Genomic DNA, 23,827 nt, shown 5'->3' with positions numbered 1-23,827 from the left:
CCAGTGCCAAGGGGCTTTGGGGTTAGACAGACATGAGTTTGAATCTTAATTTTGCCTCTTCCTAGCTACATAGCTTGGGGCAGGAGATTTTCTTTAAAACATGTTGTAAAGATTTTATTTATTTATTTTTAGAGAGCGAGGAAGGGAGGGAGAAAGGGAGAGAAAATCAGCGCCCCCTACTGGGGACCTGACCCACAACCCGGGCACCTGCCCTGACTGGGAATCCAACCAGTGACCCTTCGGTTCTCAGGCCGGCGCTCAGTCCACTGAGCCACACCAGCCAGGGCTGAACAAATTATGGCCGCGCCACCACCGCCCGCACCGCTACGACGCGTTCTGTTTCGCTGCCACCCTCAAGGGTGAGTGGGGTGGCTGAGCACCGCCTGTGGGTGGGCGTGGGGAGCTTTGAGCCCCCTCTGCCCGCCCTGGGGGACCTCCGCCTGCAGCACTGCAGACGTGGAAGCGCGTGTGGCTGCGTTTGAGGGCTTGGATGCTGCGGTTCACGCCAATCACCCGACTACTTATTCAGCGAGCGCCGCTTGAGCGCTGCCTGTGCGTGGCTGGGGCCTGGGCGGGGTGGGCCCTGGGCGTCACAGACAAATAAAACCCAGTCTGCCCTCAAAAGCGGCTCATTTCATGGGAAGACAGTCAAGGGAAAACAGAAAGTGATTCAGAGCCATACCCGAGCATCTAGAAAACTCCCGGACACATCTAGGTTCTCCGGCGAAGATTAGGCCAGCCTGAGACGCTCATTGGTCCAGGCTGCATGGGGCGCCCCCTAGAGTGCAATGACGGAAGCGTTGGGGGAGTTCAGACCTGACAGAAGCCACGCCTCCCCCCCCCTAGTGGCAGGTGGGAGGAAGCTCTCCGAGAGGGTGAGGCCTGGGAAGGTGCCCCTCAAAATTGTCCGAGCCCATGTCCACAGCATGGTGGCTCCTTGGGCGCAGACAGATCTTCGGGGTCTGCTTGCTGACGTCTGGCCGGGCTGACCTGGCTGCAGGCCCGGCTGTCCTCTCCTCTGGCGGTCCGCAGCCCTTACACGCCGCCCTCCCCCAGGGCAGGTGTCCTACCTGGAGCATCCAGAGAGGCTGACCCTCCCGGAGGCAAAGGCAGCCTGCCGGGAGGACGGCGCCCAGATCACCAAGGTGGGCCAGCTCTTCACCGCCTGGAAGTTCCGTGGCCTGGACCGCTGCGACGCCGGCTGGCTGGCCGGCCGCCGGCGGTGCCCACTACCCTGTGGCCCGCCCGCGCCCCACCTGCGGGCCCCTGGAGCGGGGCGTCCGGAGCTTTGGCTTTCCAGAAGCTCAGAGCCTCAGTACGGTGTCTGCTGTTGCCGCGCTCGCTAGGGCCAGCGCCCCGCGGGCTGTATTTATTGGGTGGCTCATTTTCCCTATTGGTGGGGGGGGGGGGGAATTTTCCGATGTTTTTATACTTCTCAACTTAAAATTTAAACAAAAATTTACTATTTTTATAAGTCCAGCAGATCCCAAAGCCTCCCTTTGCTCCAGTGGACACCCCAAGGCTCCCTGAACCAGGTATGATCCTATCCCTGTCCTCTGGCACGTGTGAGCTGCGTGGGCTCGCGAGGACTCTCTGCCGTCACTGGTCCAGCCCCTCTCCCTGCCCGGGGGAGGCTGGTGTCCAGAGGGGCAGGGACACAGGGGTCAGGGCATGGTGGATGCAGCTCTCACTCCACCTCAGCCCCGGGGGAGGGGGTGGGGAGAGGACATGCAGGGACTCGGGGCTGGGCTTTGAGCCTTGTAGCAGTCCCCTGCCCGTCTGAGGAGGTGGGGGCTGCAGGCGTCTGTGTGAGGTCCTGGGGAAGGGGGGCGGACGCCCCTCTCCTCCTCCCCCTGCTCTCGGTGGAAAGAGTCTGTATGTTGTCCTTAGTTCGGTCTGTGGGCTTGACCGGACAGTGCCTGGTGCTGTGAACCTCTCCTCCACCCCAGCCCTCCTCTGCCCTGCACTGTGGGGCTCACCTCCATGGGGGCAAAGTGTGACTGATACCCAGTGACCCGGCGACTGTCACTCACACACACACACACACACACACACACTCCATCAAACCCACCTGTACCCTCATAAAATTAAAGCGCACCAGAGGTGGCTGCCCCGGGCTCTCTGAACAGCCAGGATTCACACCAGCTTGGGGTTCTTTGATCGAAACCTGTCTCCACGGCCACCATTCCTAAGGGCCCCTTTTGTTGACCCTAGACCCTGGTGACCCTCTCCTTAAATAAAATAAAAATTAAGGAAAAAAAAGGGAAAAGAAATAGATCTCTTCCAATGTCTTTATTATTATAATCATCATCATCTTCAATTTTCAAAAATATAAATAGGTGCACGGAACCCTGGTGCCTGCACGGTCCCGGGGGGTGGGGGAGGGCAGGGGGCGGGAGGGGGGTGCGGCCCTCCCACAGGGAAGGGAGTGTCCCCCCACCCAGCCCTGCCGAGAGCGGTGACACCTGCCAGGGTGGCAGCCCGGGTGAGAGGACCTGGAAGAGGGACCCTTGGAAGGAGCCCAACCCCCGGGAGGGTGGGAGAGTCCTCCATGGCGCTCTCCTGCCCGCCCGCCCTCCGGCCCGCCCCCTGGCACCTCCCCACACAGAGGCCGCGGCCTTCCTCCTCCGGTACATTCAGCTGTGGTCCCCAGCTCTTCGAGCCCTGGGCCTCCGCCCCTCCCAGCTGCGCCCGCCCCCTCCTGCCTCCTCCCTAGCTCTCCCTGGAGGCCAAAGAACCGACGATTGCACTGCTCTTCGATAAAGTCAGCAAACAAAAAATAATCTTCTTTATTTAACTTAACCCCTCCCTGCTCCCCCTGTCCCTGCACTGGTCCCCGGAAAGGCACATCGGGAGAATGAAGAAACGTCTCTAGACTCGGTCCTCGGGGTACAATACGTTGGCTCGGCTTTGGCATTTGGGGGGAAAGTCAGATGCGTTTTTTTTTTTTTTTTGGCAATTCTGGGGGGGTGTGTGGCGGGCGGGTGGGTCGGTGGGTGCGTACACAGTGTGGGATTGAATCTCGTCCTTCTTTAATGGAATTCCTTATACGGCAGAAAGCGGCAGGAAGGGGACACCGTCCGAGTGGGGCGTCAGGCTGGAGAGGCCACTGGGCTCAGCATCCTGGGCGCGTCCCCCCTGGGCGCTCCTCTCAGTGGGCCCCGCTGGGGCGGCTCCTCCGGGGCGGCCGGGAGCTCCGCTTCTGTAGCCTGCGCTTGTAGGCGGCGGCTGTGGTGGGGAGAGGGAAAGGTCACTGTGAGCCCTGGGACGGGAGCGGGCCCGCCCAGCCTCGCCCCGCCTGTCTGGCCCCTTCTGTACGGGCCGCCCTCCCTGCAGGAACCTGGGCTAGTGGAGGCAGCCTGAGGCTTTTTATTTTTCTCTACCTCCTGGTTTTTTTTTTAAAGATTTTATTTATTTATTTTTAGAGAGGGAAGGGAGGGAGACAGAGAGAGAGAGAGAGAGAAACTTCAATGTGCGGTTGCTGGGGGCCGTGGCCTGCAACCCAGGCATGTACCCTGGCTGGGAATTGAACCTGCGACACTTTGGTTCGCAGCCCGCGCTCAATCCACTGAGCTATGCCAGCCAGGGCTTGCCTCCTGCTTTTGATTGCTCTTGAACTGACTTGGGCTAAGGGGCTTCGGGTGCGTGTTGGAAGGGAAAGTGGGCTGCCTGCTTTCTCCTTCTTGGGGGGGGGCCGGGGGTGCAGTGACAGGTGGCCTTGTCTGCGGACAGTGCTGCCTGTGTGGGTTTAGGATCCCCAGGTGCTCTGCGGAGGTGGGGGGACAGGCGGGTGGGCTGTAATGCTGTGCCCAGCCCAGCAGGGGGGATAGGGATGATGCTCACGGTCCGTGCAGGTGATCCGAGGCTCCTCCCAGTGCCCGCTGGGCAGGCACCGGACGGTGGGCACGTGGCGCTGGACGAAGCCCTCCATGCACTGGTACCGCACCAGCGAGTTGATCTCGTAGCGGTCCTTCTTCTGCCCGAACGTCCTGGCGTGCTCCACCACGGGGGGGTCTCCGCAGGCCACTGCGGGGCGGACAGCCTTCAGACAGGGGCCTCAGGGGGGGGAGGGGGGGTCTCTTGTGATCGCCCCTGCCCACGAGGATGAGCCAGTGTCTGGCCCCCTCTGGCTGCGGTGAGACAGCCTGGAGCCGGGACACCCGGCCGTGAGCCCGGGCTGCCGACCGAGAGGCGTTGGCACGCCGCGCTTAGAGTCGGGAGGCCAGCTGGGTTGCTGGCCGACTTAGAGCAGCCGGAAGGGAATGCAAGGAGGGTCTTAAGGAGAGGAGGAAAAGAAAAGGAGGGAGGCAGGGAAGGCAGGGAAAGAGGGCGAGAGCCAGGCACACCGTCTAAACATCCTGGTTCGGGGGATGATGGGACCCGGATGGTCCCCAGAGTGGACTTGCCCTTGCCGGGGAGGCTGGCTCTGGGAGGCGCCCCCCGGGACGGCTCTGGTCTGCTGGGTGGCGCTGAGGTGACCTCCGCCGCCAGGAGACAAGGTGGCTGGCCCCCGTGCCCCTCACACAGCAGGGACCTAGCGTGGTGACTCCGCCTCCCGGGCCCCTCCCAGGCCGCCTCACCTGTGCCCTTTTTGCAGGTGAAGGGCAGGTGGTAGTTGCAGGGCACGTCATTCCACTCGCCCTTCTCGTGCCAGATCATCACCACGCAGTCCTCCCCGCTGGCGAAGAAGTTGTCGGGCTGGTTGGGGCGCCAGTTCTCGAATTGCTGTGGGCCGGGAGGGGGGAAGCGGTGAGGGCGGGCAGGGGCCTCATGGCTGGGGCTGACCCCCGGGGTTCCCTCCCTTTCGAGCCCCGCCCCCATCGCCTGTGTCTTCTGGCAGCGGTGCAAAGGCTGCTGGGAGCCTGGTCGGGATTGTCCTAGCTGTGGTCCTTCTCAGCCCCTCCCAAGGACAAGGTGTCACGGTTCCTGTTAAGGAGCTGGTGGCATCCCCCCGCCCCGGGGCTCCACAGAGGCCAGCAGGGGGTGGGCACGCAGGCTGCCTCGCTTGGGCAGCACTGGGGTGGCAGACACGTGGCTGCCAAGTGTACTCGGCCTCCCCAGGCTCCTCCCTCTGGCCCGGCCCCGGGATGACAGACAGATGCCCCCCGCCTTTCCCATAGTGTAACTGATCCCTCGCCCGTGACCCTGGCCGTGGTCACCCCTCCGGGGAAGCCTCCCCGGAGGTCCTTCACGGAGAGACGGTGTTCACTCTGCATGTTGTCCGTTTGGCATCTGTGGTGCTGCCTGTCTGTCTGTGTGCGTCCTTGAGCAGCCTCAAGCCCTCTGTTTCCAGGGAGCCCCCCCTTAACGCTTGCACACATCCCCCGGGATGGCTTGCCCTCGCTCCTTCCTTGCCGTCCACTTCCCTCCCCTTCCGTTGCTCAGCTCACCCAGCCCCGGGCCGGCGGCCGAAGGCAGAGAGATGCATGCGACCCCCTCCCTGCACCGAGGGCCGGGCCGGTCCAGCAGCTGCTCGCTCGGGGAGGGTTTGCATGTGGTTTGAATGCGTCTCTCTCTGGGGGTCTTTATCAGCTGCCCCCTGTCATTGGAGCCCCTGGCAGAACTCACCAAGGAGTGTCCATCTGACCAGCGGAAGTCCCCTTCGATGGTCCTGTCGTTCAGGCCGATCCACTGGTAGTTTTGGGCATTGTCTGTGGAGGGGACACGGGTGTTGGGTGTGGCCCGGAGCCCCCTGGGGATGTCCGCGAAACTTGGGCTCATGGAGGCAGAGGGGGTGGAGGAGGGGGCAGGACGTGGGTGGGCTCCGAGGAGCATGCCGCCTCCTTCTGAGGCCCTGACGGGGGTCTCAGCGCCTTCGGAACCCCTCGCCAAGCTGGCACGGGCTGGTGGCAGTCCCCGGTTATTCTGGGGCTGTGACAGGCACTGTGGGGCTGTCCTGGGCGCCGTGGGAGCCCTTGGTCCCAAAGACTCCTCTCCTCTTTCCGGTTCACTCAGGGAGCTCGGGCCGCAGAGCGCCCCCCCTCCCCGCCCCCACCCCTGCAGCCGCGCTGGGTCCAGGCCTGTGGGCTCCGGACCAGCAACCCCCTTGGCCCGTGCGACCACCCACTCTCCTCTCTGGAGACCCCGCCAGGCTCACTGTTGACAAACTCCTGCTCCTCGGGCGTGACGATGCTGCTCAGGTGGGACTGCTGCTCGCGACAGCGGCTCTCGGCGTCCACCCAGCTCTCGCGGTCGGGGAAGTGGCGGTAGCAGTGACCCTGGAACTTGGTCCAGCCCTCCTCGCACAGCTCCTGGTCTGCAACATAGGTCCGGCGCGTGAGGGGCGGGGCCGGGCGGAGGGCGGAAGGTGGCGGCTGCCAAGCTCGCACACAGCGCCGATTCCCACACTCTGCCTGTCTTCAACGCCCGCCCTCAAAGGAGAGGGGAGGCCCTGCTGGATGGAGGCTGGATCTGGAGGCCAGGGAGGCCTGGGCCTGGCCCCTGGAGCCTCAGGGACCCTGTCTTTCCTGGATGCCACGCCGCCCACCCCCTGCCCCCAAAGCTTTTCCCCGGTCCATGCCTGCTCCGCAGGCCTGGCCGAGTTCAGCTGGCCAAGAAAAAGAAGGTGGGAAGGGGGGAGGTGTGAAGCTTTAAGGCAAAACATGGCTCGAAGGCCCTGGGGGTCCCTGGGAGAGGGGATTTGGGGGAGGTGTGTGAAGGCGCGGCAGCAGCAGCAGCAACAGCAGGCGGAGCTGGAGGCAAGAAGTGGCGCCTGCCGTGGGCACAGAGGACCAGAAATGCGTCTGCTCTGGGTCCAGAGAGGACGCAGAGCTCAGTCCGTCCATCGGGGGCGGCTCCGGCTGAGCACACCCCTTGGAGGGCAAGACGGCAACGCCGGGGGTCCCGGCCGGCCAGGCATTTTATTTCTAGGAGGCAGAAGAGGAGCGGGGAGGAGGCTCTCTCCTCCCAGAGTTACGTTGGCAGTGGGTTCTGAGTTCCGGAAGATGGGCTGGTTGGGGCTCCAGGGCCAGCCAGAGGCTGCAGCCGCTTGCTCAGGCTTGGGAGAGCCACTATACGAGTGTCCTTCCAACTCCGCTGGCAGCGACAGCACCTCGGAGGCTTTCTGCTGGCCTGGTGGGAGTGTTGTACGGGCCGGGGTCCCCTTGGAGCCCACGGTCACGCATCTGCCAGCACAGCCCTGGGCGGAGGGCACTCCGAGACCCTCTCTTCCCTGTCCCCCTGGGCCCTGGGGCTGAGCCTAGAGCCGTGGTCCCCTCAGGCTGCCTGGCCGCCTCCTGGAGAGTCTGGCCATCCCAGCGGGGAGGGGCGGGGGGGGCGGGCGAGGCAGGTTTGGAAGAGACACAGTCAGGAAGAGCGGACAGAGTGGGAGGCCAGCAGGCCGAGGAGAAAGGGGCAGAGCGGCCGGAGGTCTAAGGAGGATGCCGCAGGGGGCCCCCTGCGGCCAAGGCCTCCTGAGAAGGAGGGCAGGGAGGCCTCAGAAATGGGTGGCCCCCATCTCACCCTGGGGCTGGCTGTGGGGGCCGTTCTTGGGCCCCAGCCGTGTCTGCGGGCTGAGCTGAGCTGGGCAGGCAAAGCTGGAGGCTGTGCGTGTGGGTGGGTGGCTGGCCAGGTGGTGCGGGAGGGAGGCCCTGGGGGAAGCAGCAGCGGCATTGCAGGAGGGCTGGGAGCAGCGGGAGGAAGGGAGCCGAGGCATGAGGCACGAGGACCCATAGGGTGGGGGTAGGGGGCTCAGGACTGGAACGGGAGGAGAGATGCAGCCCTGTGTAGCTGGCCACCAGGACCAGGGCTGGCTGGGCAGCTCTGGCGCCATCTCCCTGCCCCATCCGATGCGGCGCCCTGTGATCGCCCTGCGTGCCCTCCCTCAGGGCACCTCCTCTCCCAGCCTGGCACCCGAGAGCCCTTGGCTGTAAGGGAGCTTCCAGACCCTTCTCTCCGATGACAAATACGTTGCCACCCCAGCCACGACCCCATGGGTGGGCCTTGGGGCCTTGGGGTGAGAGTGGAGGGTGGGAGGCTGCAGGGAGGAGGAGGACTCAGGCCTTTTCTTGCAGATGCCTCAAGTCCCTCCGCCGGCATGTGACCTCGGTGGTGCCTCCCAGGAGCAAGCGATCCAGACCTGCCCCCCACACAGCCTAGGCCCCCAGGGCGTCGGCTGCTGCCTGGAAGTTTCTGGCAAGTCCAGCCTGAGGGTTCCTTAAAAACGGTTTGAAGCCCCTGCATACTTCCAGTTGTGTGCAGGCCCCAGCTACTGCGAGCAACCCTGAGTCTCGCCTCCCCCACTCGGAGGTGGGATCCAGGATTGGGGGCTCCTGGAGAGGGGGTTGGGGGCGCGGCCCGGCACGCAGCCCCCCTGGGCAGAGCCCGGCCCGGATGCAGAAGCAGAGGGGCCGGCAAGTCCCCTCGGCCCCTGCCCCGTGCCATGAGCCTCTGTTCTCTCTGGCCAGCCCTTTGCCTGGCGCAGGGGAGGGAGAAAGAAGTGTGGGCCTGAGTGGCATTGATTGGCAGCTGTCACGGTGGTGAGGAGGAGGAGGTGGCATGCAGCGGTCCCTGTTCATGCATGACCGAGCATGCTGGTGAGGCGGGTGGGGGCTCTCAGGCAGACAAACCACAGCGTGTGCCAGAGGAGAAGAGGACGGCAGCTTGGCCAGCATGGCACCGTGGCTCCTGAGGCCACGGTCCCATAGGCAATGAAGCAGCAATGACACATCCCTTGACCATACGAGGAAGCTCCGTGGCCATCATCCGGAGTGAGAGCCAATTACTACCCCCACCCACAGCTTCCTTCCAGACAGGAGCACACACTGCACTCTGTCCTCTCAGTCTCACGCGTGCAGCGGCCTGGACGGCGGCGCCTGCCGGCCTGGGAGCCCTGGAGCAGGTTAGTGTGGTCAAGGTCCCCCCAGGAGCCCCACATTTGGAAGTGCAGGCTGGCCCGGGCTGCGCATCTCTCCTGCGGCCAGATTGGCCTATGCCTCAGAGGTGGGTTTTCACGGGGAGTGGCCAGAGAAGGAGTGGGAGTGCGTGGGGGGGAGGGCGGGGCAGACTGCTCCCGGTGGCCCCTGAGTTGGCCCCAGCCGGGGGCCTGGAGCCTGTGGTTAGAAGGGAAGGGTGAGGGAGGAGGCGGGCAGGTGGGTGGGGGGGAGTGTGCAGCCGTTAGTCACATTAGCTGAAGCCGAGACGGCCGTACCGGTCTCACACAGGTCCCCTCGGTAGCTGGGAAGGCATAAGCATGTGAAAGCGTCGATGGCATCCACGCAGGTGGCTCCATTCAGACAAGGGCTTGAGAGGCACTCATCAATGTCTGCAAGAAACCAAGGGCCACCATTAGGACGCCCGCCGGCACCTCCAGCCTCACAAGCACCGCAGCCTCTGGATGGGCGGCCAGCCGGCCCTGCAGCTCTCCAGAGCCCCGGGAGGGGCGGCTGCATTTCCTAAGCACCGTTGCTGCTGCTGCTGCTGCCGCTGCTGCTGCCACCACCGTCTTGGAGTGCTGAAGCCAAAGGCCCACCAGGGGTTCTTGTGCATGCGTGTGGTTCTCGACGGGCCCGTGGAGCGTCGGAGCCTGGCCGCCCAGCGGGCGAAGAGATTCGGTGCTTCTAAAGCCAGATGCCTCTCACTGGCGAGAATGCACACGGAGTTCCTCCAAGACGCCTTCTCTCGTGAGGGTTTCAGAAAGCCATGGCCAGTTTGACTTGGCTCACCACAGCAGTGAGCAAGGCCACCGGAAGTCAAGTGCTTGGAGCTGGTTAGGACTCTTCCTCCTCCTCCCTTCCTCTGTGGCTGCGCGCCTCGGGAGCGGGGCAGGACTGCGCGGCGCTGGGATGCGTGGGCGGTCGGCAGAGGGCGGAACCCAGAGAGGGTGGCAGCGGGGCGTGTTTGCACGGGATTCATGGACACTCTGGGGGTTGCAGACACTGGTCTTGCCTTTAGTGAGTAAGATCCTAGAGCATCTTGTGAAGATGAATCCAGCATTGTTTTCTTGCGGGGGCGGGGGGGCGGGGAGTGACGGAAACCCAGCCCAGCATTTCCCTGTTCAGTCTCCTTTGAGTGGAATGTGGGCAACTCTGAGGAGGCAGCACGTCTGGGGCGGCTCCGGGCTGGGTGGTGGGAGAGAGCAGCTCCTGCAGCCGGCTGGGTATTGAGTGAGTGGCCGCCCACCCACACCGGCCTGGGACACAGGCAGGCGCCCGTCGGCCTCTCCCTCCCAGGCATGCTCGTCCCTTCTGTTCTTCCTGATCCGACGTCTTCGTGGGACCGGGACTGGGGAGTCGTTGGCCTTTGCCTGACATGTTCCTCCACTGGCCACGGTAAGCACGGAGTCTCCTCATCTGGGCCTTCTGCATCTTTCTGAGAAGCCGGAGAGAACTCTGCATTTGTACTCCAAAGCCTCCTGCTGGTTTTCCTCCCGGGCTGCGTCCCCTGGGAGTGGGATACGAGGGGCCGGGAAGCTCCCCTTCCCGGGAAATCCATGAGCATCTGCCGTGAACGGGTTCCACCAGCTCCCGGGGCTCCGCTTGGGGACGCGCCCCTCTCTGTGTTCATGCAACCTTCCAGACGTGACGTCACCAGGGGTGTCCTCTACTGGGCCTCCGGACCCACTGCTACCCACAAGAACAGACGACGCCTTAAAGCCAGTCCTCTGATGAGAAGGCACTTTCTTCCGGATGCTTTTCGCTGGGGCCTAGCAGACAGCATCTGGACCAGAGCTCGGTCTGTGCATGGCGTAGCCCGGAAAATCTCAAGTCCCCAGGCACCTCCTCTTCCCACGCGGTTGGTTCTTCACGTCATCTCGGGGGAGTGCACACCATGGACCAGACACCGACCGTTCCGCCTTTGGGACGGTCCTAAGCAAACCCAGAATGCAGGAGGAGCTGAAGGACATTCTGGCATGCACTTGGATTCCCAGCAGCAGCAGTAGCAGCAATAGGTCAGGCCGGCGGGCCGGGCGGAAGCTGGGGGCGGCGGCTCTCCTGCTACGGGGAAGCGCCGGGTTCTCTTTTGACCATTAGCGTCATTACGGAAGATGGGAAGCGCCGGGCGAGGGGGGGATTAGGCAAATGTAGGCGCCAAAGCAGTTGTATAGAGCAGGGGACGGGGCGGTCTGTGGGGAGGAGAGCCAGCTGTGGACTGGTTGGTTGTGGGAGGGGGGCTCCTGGCCAGCCACGGAGGAGAGGGCGGGAGAGGTGGAGGCCCGCAGGGAGGCCAGGCCAGGTGGCCTCCGGGTGTCCCAGCAGCTTTTTTCACATCACCCACCCTCAGGTGGCCCAAGGTCCCAGGGGGCAGCATCGTGTTTCCTTCTGCGTTTGGCCAAGGCCCAGAATCTGAGAAGGTGGCGGTTTTGCACAGGGCCCCGGAGTCACGGCCGAGGAGGGAAGGACGGGTGGCGATCTTGAAGGCCCGACAGCCTGGGGGAGCCCCGGGGGCAGCTTAGTGGGGGAGGGGCCAGGAGCAGCTCCGGCAGCAGGAAGAGGGCTGAGGGTCCCGTGCGGGGCGTCCTCACTGGCCACTCTGGCCCTGCATCGCCACCTCTTTCTGTGAAGGGCAGTTAGGACGTGGCCCGACTTCTGGAATCACGAGAGGCGTTGTCTGGGCCCTACTGTGCGCAAACGCAGAGTGGGGGACCGCCCACCGGGTGGTGGCAGATGGAGGATGGGACAGATTTGGGCGACACACAGACCAGGTGACGGAAGACAGGTAAGAGAGGGAACCAGTGTCCCTCACTCAGAATCCTCCCTGAGCTGCGTCTCACACACACACATCACACCCCCAGCAGCCCTATGGGAACCACAGGTCGATTCTAGTCATCTGGTGTCGCGGGGGGGGGGGGGGGGGAGCACCTCCAATCAGAGGATCCCCCCAGAGCCTCGCCTGTCCCACAAGCTACTTGGCCCACAGCTAAGGACCAGCCGAGACCCCTGGGTGGTGTGTGCTCAGGGGCAGGGCGTCGCCGGGTCACCCCTGACCTGTAGCCAAGAATGCTGACCCCTCAATGACAAGTACAGTCTGTGTCATTTCCTTCAGGGCAAGGAGGGGACCCAAACCGTGCCCGGCCCCAAGCAGGTAGGGGACGTTCTGGGGAGGTCTGCCCTCCACGATGCACCACAGCCCCTCGGAGTGACCCCACCAGGGGCTGCCAGGCACGACCGGCCCCCTCCTTCAACATTTCTGTGAAATCTCAAGTTTCATCTTCAAAATTCAAGCGCATTTTGCTTCCTGCTCCTCAGACAATCCTTGGCTGGACAAAGCACCAACTACATCCCAGTTACATTACTTAGCCGGACTTTTTTTTTTTCTCTTAAACTGCCAGGTAGAACAGATACCCTGGGAAGACCTGCCCTGTTTTTCTCATGACTTCTGCCCCCACGGGTCACTGCACCTCTCTCTCCTTCCTCTTCCCTGAGGAGCCCGAGCCTCGGGGGACCTCGGTCCTGCCTGCCGCCTGCAGCTCCTTCTGGGGGTGAAGGAGTCCCCTCCCTCCCGGATGAGGGGCTTACCTATGTTGCAGTGCTCGCCAGTGTGGCCGGGGGGGGGCACAGGCATGTGGCATGTCCTGCCATCTCCTGGCAGGTCCCAGCGCCACAGGGATCCTTAGCACAGGACCTGGCGGGGGCTGCAACCCCCAGGAAGAGGCTGAGCGCTGAGAAGCTAGCATCCTGGCACATGGCGCAGCCTCTGAGACCTCGAGGTCGGGGTACGTGGTCCCCCAAGCTCAGGAGGCTGAGTGGGGGTCAGCACGTTTCTGAGGGCCCTCCTGGGTACCTGGCCTCGGCTTCTGGGGGTCGGGGTCTCTGACTGGGAAAGATCTCTCAGCACCTGGGGGTATGCAAGCTATGCAAGCGAGCCCAGAGCAAAATGTGGAAAAGGGTCAGCTCCTGGTGCCGGTGCTGGGATGGTGGAGGTGAGACAATCACTACAAGGCTGAGGAGTCCCTGGTACCGGGGTACAGGCGGGGACGCAGGGACTAAAGTCACCACTCAGCCAAAACGACACTTTGTCATTCCTTCAGCTGGGCTGGTTTGAACTCGGCACAAAGTTGGGCATAAATGTCGCCAGTAGCTTCCTTGTCTCATCTCACGCTCGCTCCGTGGGAAGGGCGCGGGGGTGTCATCTCTGGCACCGTGTAATCCGCCATCCTTCCCTCCCTCTGTACCAAGTCCACGTGACTGAGCCACCACATACGTGTTCTCGTGATGTAACATCGCTGTAACGGCAACACTCCCCGATTTTTATGAGCATGTACTGCGTGCACACTGAGATGCTAAGTGTTTGTTTTAGATATGTTTACACGCTGCTGCATCTTCCCTGGGACTATTCCCGTTTTACGGCTGAGGATCAGAGAGGTTAAGAAACTTGCCTGAGGCTGCACAGCTAACCCATGGGGGAGCGGTGCTCAGAACCTTGAATCTACACCGCCTCCTGCTACTATGCTACCATCTGAACTGCACAAACATAGTTACCGGGGGGCGGGGGGGATGCCAACAATACCTGTAGTGGTTGCCCCGGATTCTCCTGTCCCTTCTGGAGAGGCTGGGGTGGAAGCGTCTGTTAGGAAGGTGGCTGTTTCGGCTGTTTGCACCTCCTCTCCTGAGTGCAGGGGGCTGGAGGACTCGACTTCTACACGCGCCTCTACAGGGCGCTGGGTCTGCGGGGTCCGTTCAAACTCCGGGACGCCGGTGCCGATGACAACATCCAGCCCTGAGGTGTGACCGGATGGGTCTCCGCTGAGTTCGGTCCTGTCTCCAGAAGCCGTGGCCGTGGCCGAAGCCCAGCCCGATGTCTCTGTGACCACGTCGTAGGTGCTGGTCCCACGGAGCGGCTCTCCACTCACTCCTGAGGGTGTCAAGCCCTCCGTGGGTCCTTCCTGGAAGGCGGGGGTGCTGCCGCTGGCGTCCAGGCCTGAGGCCCCGCCCAGGTCCGTGCTGGGGAAGGCAGAGGTGGTTTCACTCAGATCGGGGGACCCCGAAGCCCCTCCATGGGCCTCGGGAGCAGCAGACGCCCCCACCCCAGGCTCGGGATAGGCAGATGTTTCGAGGCCGGATCCCGGGACCGAGGACGCCTCTACTCCAGACTCAGGGAACCTCGGCGTGGCTCCACTGACGTCTCCCGATGCTGAGGCTTCTCCACTGGACTCAAAAATCGGGGGGGTGTGCACCAAGGGGGGTCTCTGGCCGAGTTCCTGGGAAACGGTTGGCTCGGTAACACCCTCCACAAATTCAGAAGCGATTAAAGTAACTTCCGGAAATCCTGAGGCCTCCCCGCTGCTGCTCGTGGCTGCCGAGGACTCCGCACTCACATCAACGGTGCCAGAAAAGTCCCCGCTAAAATACGGGGTGCTCGGAGGCTCCCCACTGGGCTCCACCAGCCCGGACTGCAGCCCACTGAGGTCCAAAACTCCCGAGGGCCCTTCTCCTGCTTCTTGGGCCGTGGGAGGCTGCGTTACAGACTCCACCAAAGTTCTGTCGACGAGGGAGACGGTAGGGAGACCCGACGCGAGTCCACTGCCCTCAGAGGCTCCCGAGGGCAGGCTGCTCCCCGCCTCGGCTCCAGAGGCTTCTCCGCTGACCTCGGCTACTCCGCTCGGCAGGCCGCTGAGTTCCGGAGGCTGGGGTATAAACCCGCTGGAGTCGATGGCTCCGGAAGGCTGCCCACTGACATCCCCGACCCCAGAGGGGGTGCCCGAGAGATCCGTCTCCCCGGAAGGGAGGCCGCTGAGCTCCACGGACCCTAAACCTTCTTCCTCTTTGAACGTCGTGGGGGTCACTTCCACCAGAGGGGTGTCGACAAACGTAATGCCAGAGGATTCGCCGCTGCCACTCGGGGTGCCGGAGGCCAGGTCAGGCATTCCGGGTGTGGTCCCGCTGAAGCCCGGCGACCCCAAGGGCTGCCCGCTGAGGTCAGGGACCGCGGACGTCTCCCCGCTGAGGTCGGTCATGCCGAACGGCCGAGCACTGCCGAAGAGGTCTCCCGAAACGTCTCCACTGGCGTCTGGGAGTCCGGAAGGCAGCCCACTGAGCTCGGTCCCTGCAGACGCTTCTCCCGGAAACCCCGATGGCTGCCCACTGACCTCAAAAAGCCCAGATGTCCCCCCGCTGATGTCGGGAAGTCCCGACGGCCGTCCGCTGACATCGAAGAGTCCAGACGTTTCCCCGCTGATGATTTCCGGAGATCCAGAAGCCTGGCCGCTGAGTTCGGCTCCCGAAGGGAGTCCGCTGGCTCCCCCACTGATGTCCAGCCCGCTGAAGGGCAGCCCGGATATTTCTCCAGCGCCACTAATGCCAATGGTTCCCCTCCCTTCCAGTTCGCTTGCCGCGGTGGCCGTGGCCACTTCCACCAGCGTGGTGTCCACCAGGGAGACGGTCGGGAACCCAGACGGAAGCCCACTGAAGTCAGGCAGGCCGGAGGACGGGCCGCTCCCCAAGTCCACTCCGGAATACTCACCGCTGAATCCAGAGGGCAGGCTGCTCGCTTCTGGAGCATGCCCACTCCCTAGAGTTCCGGAGGGTATTCCGCCCAAGTCCAAGGCTCCGGAAGCGGATCCAGTCAAGTCTTCTTTTCCAGAAGGCAACCCACTGAGGTCCTCAGCTTCAGAACCAGAGGTCTCTAGACCTCCTTGTCCAGACGGAAGTCCACTGAGGTCCCCTACTCCAGAAGCAGAGGTTTCTGGACCTTCTCTTCCAGACGGAAGTCCACTGAGGTCCCCTACTCCAGAGGCAGGGGTCTCTAGACCCTCCGTTCCAGAAGGAAGTCCACTCAGGTCCTCTACTCCAGAACCAGAGGTCTCTAGACCTCCTCTTCCAGAAGGAAGTCCACTCAGGTCCCCTACTCCAGAGGCAGGGGTCTCTAGACCCTCCATTCCAGAAGGAAGTCCACTGAGGTCCTCTACTCCAGAGGTAGGGGTCTCTAGACCCTCCATTCCAGAAGGAAGTCCGCTGAGGTCCTCTACTCCAGAAGCAGAGACGTCTCGACCTTCTCCAGAAGGAAGTCCACTCAGGTCCCCTACTCCAGAGGCAGGGGTCTCTAGACCCTCCGTTCCAGAAGGAAGTCCACTGAGGTCCCCTACTCCAGAAGCAGAGCCTTCCAGACCCTCACCGCCAGAGGGCAGCCCACCAACCTGAGAAGCGTTGGACCACCTGATTCCGTCTTCCTCCCCGGAGGCCAGCCCACTTCCCGCCGGCAGGCCCGAGCCCACTGTCGAGGGGGCGCCGCTGGAGTCAAGGTCCTCCGAGGGCAGTCCACTTGCACTGCCCGCCGAAGGCTGCCCACTGGAGTCCAGGTGTCCTGAAGCCTCTCCACTGCCCGTGAAGTCGCCGCTGACCTCGGGTGCCCCGGATGCCGCCCCCGAGCCTGGCACCTCCATCCCGCTGGGCACTGGGGGCGAGGGGGTGGACGGCTCCTCAGAGGTGAACGGCGTCTCCGGGGGGGATGGTGTCTCCGAGGGGGATGGTTCCTCCGAGACCAAGGGCACTTCCGTGGCAGACGGGCCGCCTGTGCTCTCCTCGGTGGCTGCACCGGTGGGAGGCCCTGTAGCGGGGACCCCTGCAGGAAAGGAGTGAGAAAGACGAGGTGCGGATTCAGTAATGCCACCCCCTTTTCAAGCTGCTGCAAGGAAGCTGCATCCCATTCCTTCCTGGCAAAATTTTTCTCTCAAGAGCTCAGAGACGTGTGCAGGCATTTCCTGATGGAACCTCGCACAGTATCTCTGGAAAGGGAGGAGGAGGGAGGGAGGGAGGGAAGGGGAAGGGCAGCTACCAGCGAACTCCGCAGCAGCACCCTCGGGCTGTGCTTGGAGACGGGAAGGGGTGCCATCTATACACCCCACCGGATGTGGGGGGGGCGCCCTATCACTGAGGGTCACCAGGTCACCCTTCAAGTTCCTCCACATCATCACCTGAGTTGCCTAAACCCACGGTCCTCACAGCGTGGTCGGGGGACCAGCAGCACAAGCCATCACCCAGTGGCTTGATAGACAGGCACAGCCTCAGAGGCTGCTCCAAGCCCCGCCCCCCGAATCAGACTCCGGGACGGTGCTCACGCTCGCCTGCGTGCGAGAATCTCCACCTAGCCCCAACCCTCCGCGGCAGGGAAGGCCACACGGACCTGGCAGCGGGAAAGCGCCCGCGGGGGTGTAGGCTGGTGTCCATCCCGTCTGGTTTTCTGGCTCAGTGGTCAGGTCTGGGACTGCCGTCGTCTCCTCTCCCAACGGGACAGCGGCCACACCCGGCTCCACGTGGGCGGTGATCCAATCCTCCACACCCGAGGGTGGTGTGGGCATGCTACTCCCCTCTTCTCCTGGAGAGGGCGCAGCTGAGGCTCCTGCAGGGAATGCGCGTTGGTGAGCCTTCCTTCTTACCAGGGGCGGATCCCGGCTGGCCCTTCTTGAGGGCAACTGGGGGACTCTGAGGGGAGCCAGACCTGGGCTAGAACCTCGCTGGGCCTCCACCCAACTCTCCCGTGCAGTCCAGTGAGGTCACTTTCCACCTCCCCCATTCATAAGAGCTATTGCCATCGACCACACTATCAATATTCACACACCATCGGCACCTTATTTCCAGGTGGTCTGGGGGCCTCTCTTCTACATCAGGTATCATATCACCAAGCAGGGTTTAAAGGTGTTCTGCCCACAGAAGCATTTTATCCCGTCACAGCCTTGTGAGGCAGATACCATGATCTCATTTACAGATGGGGAAACGAAGGCACAGGATTAGGCGGCTTGCCCACAGCCGGTGGCTTGTAAGTGGCAGCTCTTTGAACGCAACTATTATATCACGATTTCACAGACGAGGCAGAGGGAGTGGGAGGGTCAGTGACTCGCTCAGGGTCACACAGCTGCTTAGCGAGAGTCTCAGTTGAACTTCAAGTCTGCCTGATCTGAGAGCCTAAGGTCTCCCTCACTCCTCTCGACGTGTCTCCGGGTAACCTCGGGAGGATGCGTCTGCCTCGGAGTGGGAGCCTGAGGTCCCGCTAGCTCCAGAGCTGGCCCTGCCCCCCCTCCCCCCCAGGGACTGACCTTTTCCTTGTTCTGATGGACAGGGAGAGAGGACAGGAGCCAGGCGGGGTCCATGCCAGGGAGTCACCCCCCCACCCAGGGCGGGAGCAGGGACTGGAGGAGCGGCGCGGCCACGCACCTCGGAAGCAGAAGGCGTGGTGCCGGGACAGGGGGTCCAGGAGGCCTGTCTGGTTGGGGTAGAGGTAGACGGTCCTCACGCCTGGCTTGTCGCCGCCACAGGCCGGCCGAGGGGTGACTATCGGGTAGCGGAGGCTGCCGTCGGCCAGCCAGCCCGCGTAGCACTTGTCCAGGCCCAGGCTCCAGGCGGCGTAGAGCTGGCCGGTGGAGGCCAGCGTGGCGTTGTGGGTCTCGCAGAACTCCAGGGCCTCCTGGAAGGTGAACTGCTCCGGGCGGGTGACAAAGAACACCTCCCCTGTGGGGCAGAGGCCGGCGGCTGGCGTGAGTGACCCTTCAGTGACCCCACGGGCGGGCAGGTGGCCTCTGCCCACACCCCCTGTCCCAGCACAGGTTAAACACCCCGCCCGGCCCGAAAATATGCCCCTGTTGGACCACTCCCCCTTGGATCTCCTGGGCCACTGGGAAATGGGGTGACCAACTGGGATGTCCCAGGAGTCGGGACTCTCAGTGCTAAAACCAGCAAAGCGGCAGCCCAACTGAGAAGGGATGGTCCCTTACCTTCCCTCCGTGGCCTGTTCTAAATTCCCCAGTCACACCTAGGCACCCCCTCCCCTGCTGAGCCAGGAACCCCCGCCCGGGGTGCCCTTACACCCCCTGTGAGTCCTGCACCACAGCCCTTGTCTGAGAGCACCGTGAACACTGCAGACTGGGCCCACCCTGCCACCTGGGACCTCCTCGTGGGCCAGTGACCACTGCTGCGGGCTGGGTCCTGGCCCCCGGAATGGCACCTGGGGGCCCGTCTGACTTGGGGGAAGGCGGTTCACATTTACTGAATAAATACCTCCTTGTGCTAGGCACTTTTCACACATACCCCATGTCATACTCAAAAAAGCCCCTGCCCGGAGGGGTCAGTCGGGCCTGCTCCACAGACGAGCACACCCAGGCCTGGAACAGCTCAATTGCTTCCTCGGGCCCCGCAGTCAGCGGGTGGCAACGCTGACACCTTTCCAGAACACCAGCGTTTCCCAAACCGGGGTCCGGGGAAGAGCGATCTGGCAATTTCCACGGGAGTTAAAATAAATGACCCGAAGCGAAAGCTGAGGATCTGTGGTTCAACAGGCTCGGACAGTGTTTGGGGAAGAGGTCTCTCTGCCTGTTGGTGCTTCCCGCCGGACCCCTCAGGGCCATGGATCTGCCCGTGGGTGTCGGGACTCTGTCCAGGTTGGCATTTAAAACGAGGGATTTGCCCTGGCTGGCGTAGCTCAGTGGATTGAGCGCGGGCTGCAAACCAAAGCATCGCAGGTTCGATTCCCAGTCAGGGCACATGCCTGGGTTGTGGGCCATGGTCCCCAGCAACCACACATTGATGTTTCTCTCTCTCTTTCTTTCTCCCTCCCTTCCCTCTCTAAAAATAAATAAAATCTTTAAAACGAGGGATTTATTGATCCACAAAGCCGGGAGTGGGCGGAGGGCGGAGCTCTCTCTCCTTCCTGTGTTCCCCGGACAGCCCCCTAACCCTAACCCCCCGAAGTGCAGGGACGGGACTCGTACCCTCGAGCTTGTCCACGTAGCAGTAGACGTCGTAGGTTTCTGACGGCGGGCGCACGCCGTACGTCCTGACTCCGGGGCTGCTGTCCTTGTCCCCCACGCACGGGGTCCTCGGGCTCACGATGGGGTATCTGCAAGGAAGCCAGAGGGGCAGATGAGGGCCTGTTCAGGGCCGTGGGGTGCAGGGTGAGGCCGCTAGGCCAGTTGGGGAACCAGGTGGGGAGGGTCTGCGGTTGTCCAAGGGGATGCATACCAGGAAGCAACCCCTCATACTGGGGTGCCCCTGGCTTCAGAGGGGAGCCCACTGCATGCAAAAGCACTGGGTCAGGCTGGAAGGGGCCGGGGGGCTTGAGGATGGGGGTCTCTCTCTCTATGTCTCTCAGGGGAAATAACCTAGGACGTAATGTCACCTGGGGCCCTTCCTCACCCTCTCTGAATTTGCCTCGGTTCTGGGGGTGCGGGAATGAAGGAAACCACTGGTTCATTAATTAACCCTCGGGGCAGCAGGTGCCCGCTGTGTCTCGGTTGCAGGGCCAGGCTGGGGCTCCCCTGGCTGGACCCCCAGGTTGGGTTTGGGCTGGGGGCGGCGGGCCCTTCACCTGACGGTCTGGTCCTGCAGCCAGCCGGCATCACACTGCTCGTAGCCGGCCTCGTAGGCGGCCTGGAGCTGCTCCGGCGAGGCGATGACCGCCCCGGTGCGCAGGCAGGCCTGCTGGGCCTCCTCGAAGGTCAGCGAGTAGCGGGCGGAGCCCGGGCGGTAGTGGAACACGACCCCTGGGGGCGGGGGTGGGGGCGGGGTGGAGGGAAAGAAAGGAGGAGACACAGCAGGCTCAGGATGCCATGGGTCCGGTCCCCACGGCTCTGTAGGCACGGAGGGAACCCCGGCTGCTTGAGGAGCAGCCTCCCTTCCTCCCCCCCTTCCTTTCCTACTTCCGATCCCACTCCCAGGCGATGCGGACCTCAAAATTTGAATTTTATATAGTTTTCATTACGTATCAAAATATTCTTCTTCTCACGACTCCCTGCCCTGCAACTACTGAAAAATGCAGTATGATTCTGAGTGCACAGCTGTGTAGAAGTAGGCGGTGAGCTCGATGCGGTCTGTGGGCTGTCGTCTGAGGAGCCTGGAGGGTCAGCGCCAGGAATGGCCCCCCAGTCTCCGTGTGTGGTGGGTTTCAGTGGTTCTATCCTGTGGAGGTGCCTGACGGGGCCAGGAGGGTCCTGGATAGAAGAGCCCTGGTTTTCTTCTCCATCTTCCCTGGGCCCTACGAGCTCCTTTACCTGCCTGACGTACACACTGGTTCCCACCTACGACTTCATGTGAAGGAAATGCTTTGTGGCCACAGAGCATGTGCATCCCTGGCCTGGCTGATCCCCTTTGTCTCATGAATAAGGACAACGCATTCTGAGAGGGAGGAGGCCTGGCCCTGGTCCCGGGTACAGGTGAAGGTGTAGATCCCCAGGCCAAGTCCCTTTCATCTGCCCCTCCGGCCCCCCACCCCAGGAGGGTGCACTTACCCCCTGGCAATCGTGGCCGCCCGGGGACCTCGGCCTCACCCGGGGCTGCGGTCACCTGCACGACCAGGTCCTCGCCGGTGAAGGGGCCCAGGCTGGGCGTGGACTCCTCGGGCGAGGCCCAGGGCCCAGTGGCCTCTCCAGTCCCGCTCTCGGCCTCAGGGAAGGCGGTGGCCTCTTGGTCAGGACCCAGCGTGAAGGGCTCCTCGGGCTCCGGGGCCGTGGGGGAGCCGAAGACGGGCCTCACGGTGAGGATCACGTTGCCCCGGGCCTCCCCCTCGGTGACGTTGCGGGGGAGGGGCAGCTCCACGTCCGGCCAGGTCACAGTCTGGATGGTGATGTCCTCTTCCCCACCCACCCCGAAGAAGTTTTCTGGGATGTCCCCGAAGTCTTCACCTGGGTGGGGCACGAAGACGAGCCCCAGTTAGCAACTCAGCCCGGGGTTGACAGGGGGAAGGGGAGCCCCGGCTCTGCCTCCTTCCCTGCCAGGAGGGAGAGCACCCACTGCGCGCCTGGCCCCTTGTCTGGGTGACAGTTCCCTACAGGGGGCCCCACGGTCTCCAGGTGGCAGAAGACTGGGGAGCTGTCATAGCTCGAGGCATCAACCAATCGTCGCGCTGCTTGTGAAACTGGTCCCTTCCTGATCCATGCCCTCGGCCTCCTGACCTGTCTGTCCCCCCGGGCACCTCGCTGAGCAGCCAATGGGACAACGTAAACCTCTCATAAAGGGACATGGGAAGACCGCGCTGAGGATGAAGGAGCTCGTGACATGGATGAAAGACGAGAGAACGACTCATGGGAATCTCAGGGTCTGGCGGAAACGAGCGGGTTAATCACCGATAAAGAGAAAACCCACCAGCGTGTGCTGACTCAGAGAGGGTGGTTAGACCATGGAAAGGTTGAGAGAGGCTTTGGGGGAAATCCTCATTATTTTTATTATTATTTAAGAGTTTATTTATTTATCTTTAGAGAGGAAGGGAGGGAGAATGAGAGGGAGAGAAACATTAACGAGTGGTTGCCTCTCATGCGCCCCCTACTGGGGACCTGGCCTGTAACCCAGGCATGTGCCCTGACTGGGAGCTGAACCAGTGACTCTTTAGTTCGCAGGCCAGTGCTCAATCCACTGAGCCACACCAGCCAGGGCAGACATCCTCATTATTGCACATTAAGACCTGGCTGTGAGAGTTAACAGGAAATGAGCTATGTCGCTCCTCGGCCGCCAATTCTAATATAAAGTTGATGCAACTCTGCATTCATTCAATTGTTTGTCCCTCCAAGAATTCGCATTCGATTGTGATTATTACCTAGATTGTGTCAAATGTAAGACAAAAAAACACTTCGCCTATATTTTCCAAATAAAGCCCTTGCAGAAACCTCCCCTCATTCTTTTCCGTGAGCCCCATTCTGAGGGCAGACAACAGGGCCCCCCCGTGGGGGACACGGTCTCCTGTCGGGCCCCCCCATCTCCCATGTGGCGCCACCACCTCCCTAGGAGACGGCTGAGGAAACCGAGGCTCAGGGCCGTGGCTTTCCCGGGTTGTGCAGCAGCAGGCGGCAGAGCTGAGGTTCCAGCCTGAGCAAACCCAGGCACTGATGCTCATGCCTGTAACCCGTCTACCCTGCCGCCTCCGGCCACTCTGCCCTAACTCCTTGGAACCATCGGGAATGGGGGTTGCTAACACATGGGGTTTGGGGATCCCATGGCCCTTTGAAACGGTATAAACAAGACAGTCCCCCACCACACCTGTGTAGCAGATGGCGTCATAGCGGGACGAGGGGTCGGGGTAGCCCGTCTGGTTGGCGTGCAGGTAGACGGTCCTCACGCCCAGCAGGTTGCCCCCGCAGTTGGGCCGGGCCTTGGAGATGGGGTAGCGCACGCTGCGGTCAGCCAGCCAGCCGGCGCTGCACACGTCCATGCCGCCCTGCCAGGCCAGGTAGAGCTGGCCCGTGGTGGCCAGCCGGGCGCCCAGCCGCCGGCACTCGTTGGCGGCCTCCTGGAAGGTGAACTTCTCCGGAGACGTCGAGTAGAAGACCTCGCCTGGGACGGACACAGCAGGCGGGGTGAGGACCTCCCGCCGCCCCCGCCACCCCCATCCCCGGGGAGGTCCACGTGGGGGGGGCCTCCAGGTCTCGAGTGCGTTCTGACTTGGGACATGGGTGGCTGGGCAGAGCCGAGGGGGGTCCTGGCTGGGAGGGGCGTCCCAGGTGAGGGATCAGCGACAAGCACTCTGGTGTGGCACCAGTTTGCAGGCACCTGGGGGCCTCCCTCCTCCCTTTCCCGCCCCTCCGGGCACGGTCCAGGGGGCCCCTTGGCTCAGAGCCCTGCCCCAGAATCCGAGTGTCACTAGGGAGAAGGGGGACAGCTCGTGGACTCCCGGGGAAGGGGGCAGGGCGCCCTCACCCTCCATCTCCTCCGCGAAGCAGTACACGTCGTAGGTCTCGTTGGTGTCTCGGATGCCGTAGGTTCTCACGCCCGGAAACTCGTCCTTGTCTCCATAGCAACCTTCCCGAGGGACGTGGATGGGGTACCTGCCGGGGACGCACGGTGGGGCGTTTCACCAGGGGACAGAGGGGGCCTGTGCCCTTGCATCCTCTCCCCTCGTGGGGGGAAGCGGTGACTCCCTGATGCGTTTGCGGGGGCCTGCCTGGGGGTGGGGACTCCTTGTGTCGGCAGGTTTT

General features: G+C 62.8%; 1 protein-coding gene across 3 annotated transcripts in view; it reads right to left on the bottom strand.

The window, feature by feature from the left end:
- Nucleotides 1-2,760: 2,760 nt before the first annotated feature.
- ACAN (aggrecan) overlaps nt 2,761-23,827 on the bottom strand; it is a 44,430-nt gene continuing 23,363 nt past the window's right edge. The window contains exons 5-19 of one of the 3 annotated variants that reach the window (XM_036013153.1): nt 23,550-23,677; nt 22,893-23,186; nt 21,152-21,544; nt 20,233-20,407; nt 19,637-19,764; nt 18,087-18,380; nt 17,059-17,274; nt 15,628-16,497; nt 13,447-15,567; nt 9,149-9,262; nt 6,098-6,256; nt 5,569-5,651; nt 4,581-4,725; nt 3,844-4,026; nt 2,761-3,228 (exon numbers count right to left, since the gene is read on the bottom strand). In XM_036013153.1, coding sequence (XP_035869046.1) covers nt 3,152-3,228; nt 3,844-4,026; nt 4,581-4,725; nt 5,569-5,651; nt 6,098-6,256; nt 9,149-9,262; nt 13,447-15,567; nt 15,628-16,497; nt 17,059-17,274; nt 18,087-18,380; nt 19,637-19,764; nt 20,233-20,407; nt 21,152-21,544; nt 22,893-23,186; nt 23,550-23,677 — 5,380 coding nt within the window. In that variant the 3' untranslated portion in view covers nt 2,761-3,151. Of the gene's footprint in view, nt 3,229-3,843; nt 4,027-4,580; nt 4,726-5,568; nt 5,652-6,097; nt 6,257-9,148; nt 9,263-13,446; nt 16,498-17,058; nt 17,275-18,086; nt 18,381-19,636; nt 19,765-20,232; nt 20,408-21,151; nt 21,545-22,892; nt 23,187-23,549; nt 23,678-23,827 lie in introns of all 3 variants that reach the window. The other 2 variants (XM_036013152.1, XM_036013154.1) reach the window with 2 other exon arrangements.

This window comes from Phyllostomus discolor, chromosome 12 (assembly GCF_004126475.2).
Source record: "Phyllostomus discolor isolate MPI-MPIP mPhyDis1 chromosome 12, mPhyDis1.pri.v3, whole genome shotgun sequence".
NCBI classification, from domain to species: domain Eukaryota; kingdom Metazoa; phylum Chordata; class Mammalia; order Chiroptera; family Phyllostomidae; genus Phyllostomus; species Phyllostomus discolor.
The sequence above is the reverse complement of the archived record's forward strand: the minus strand, read 5'-3'. Positions and strand labels throughout refer to the sequence as shown.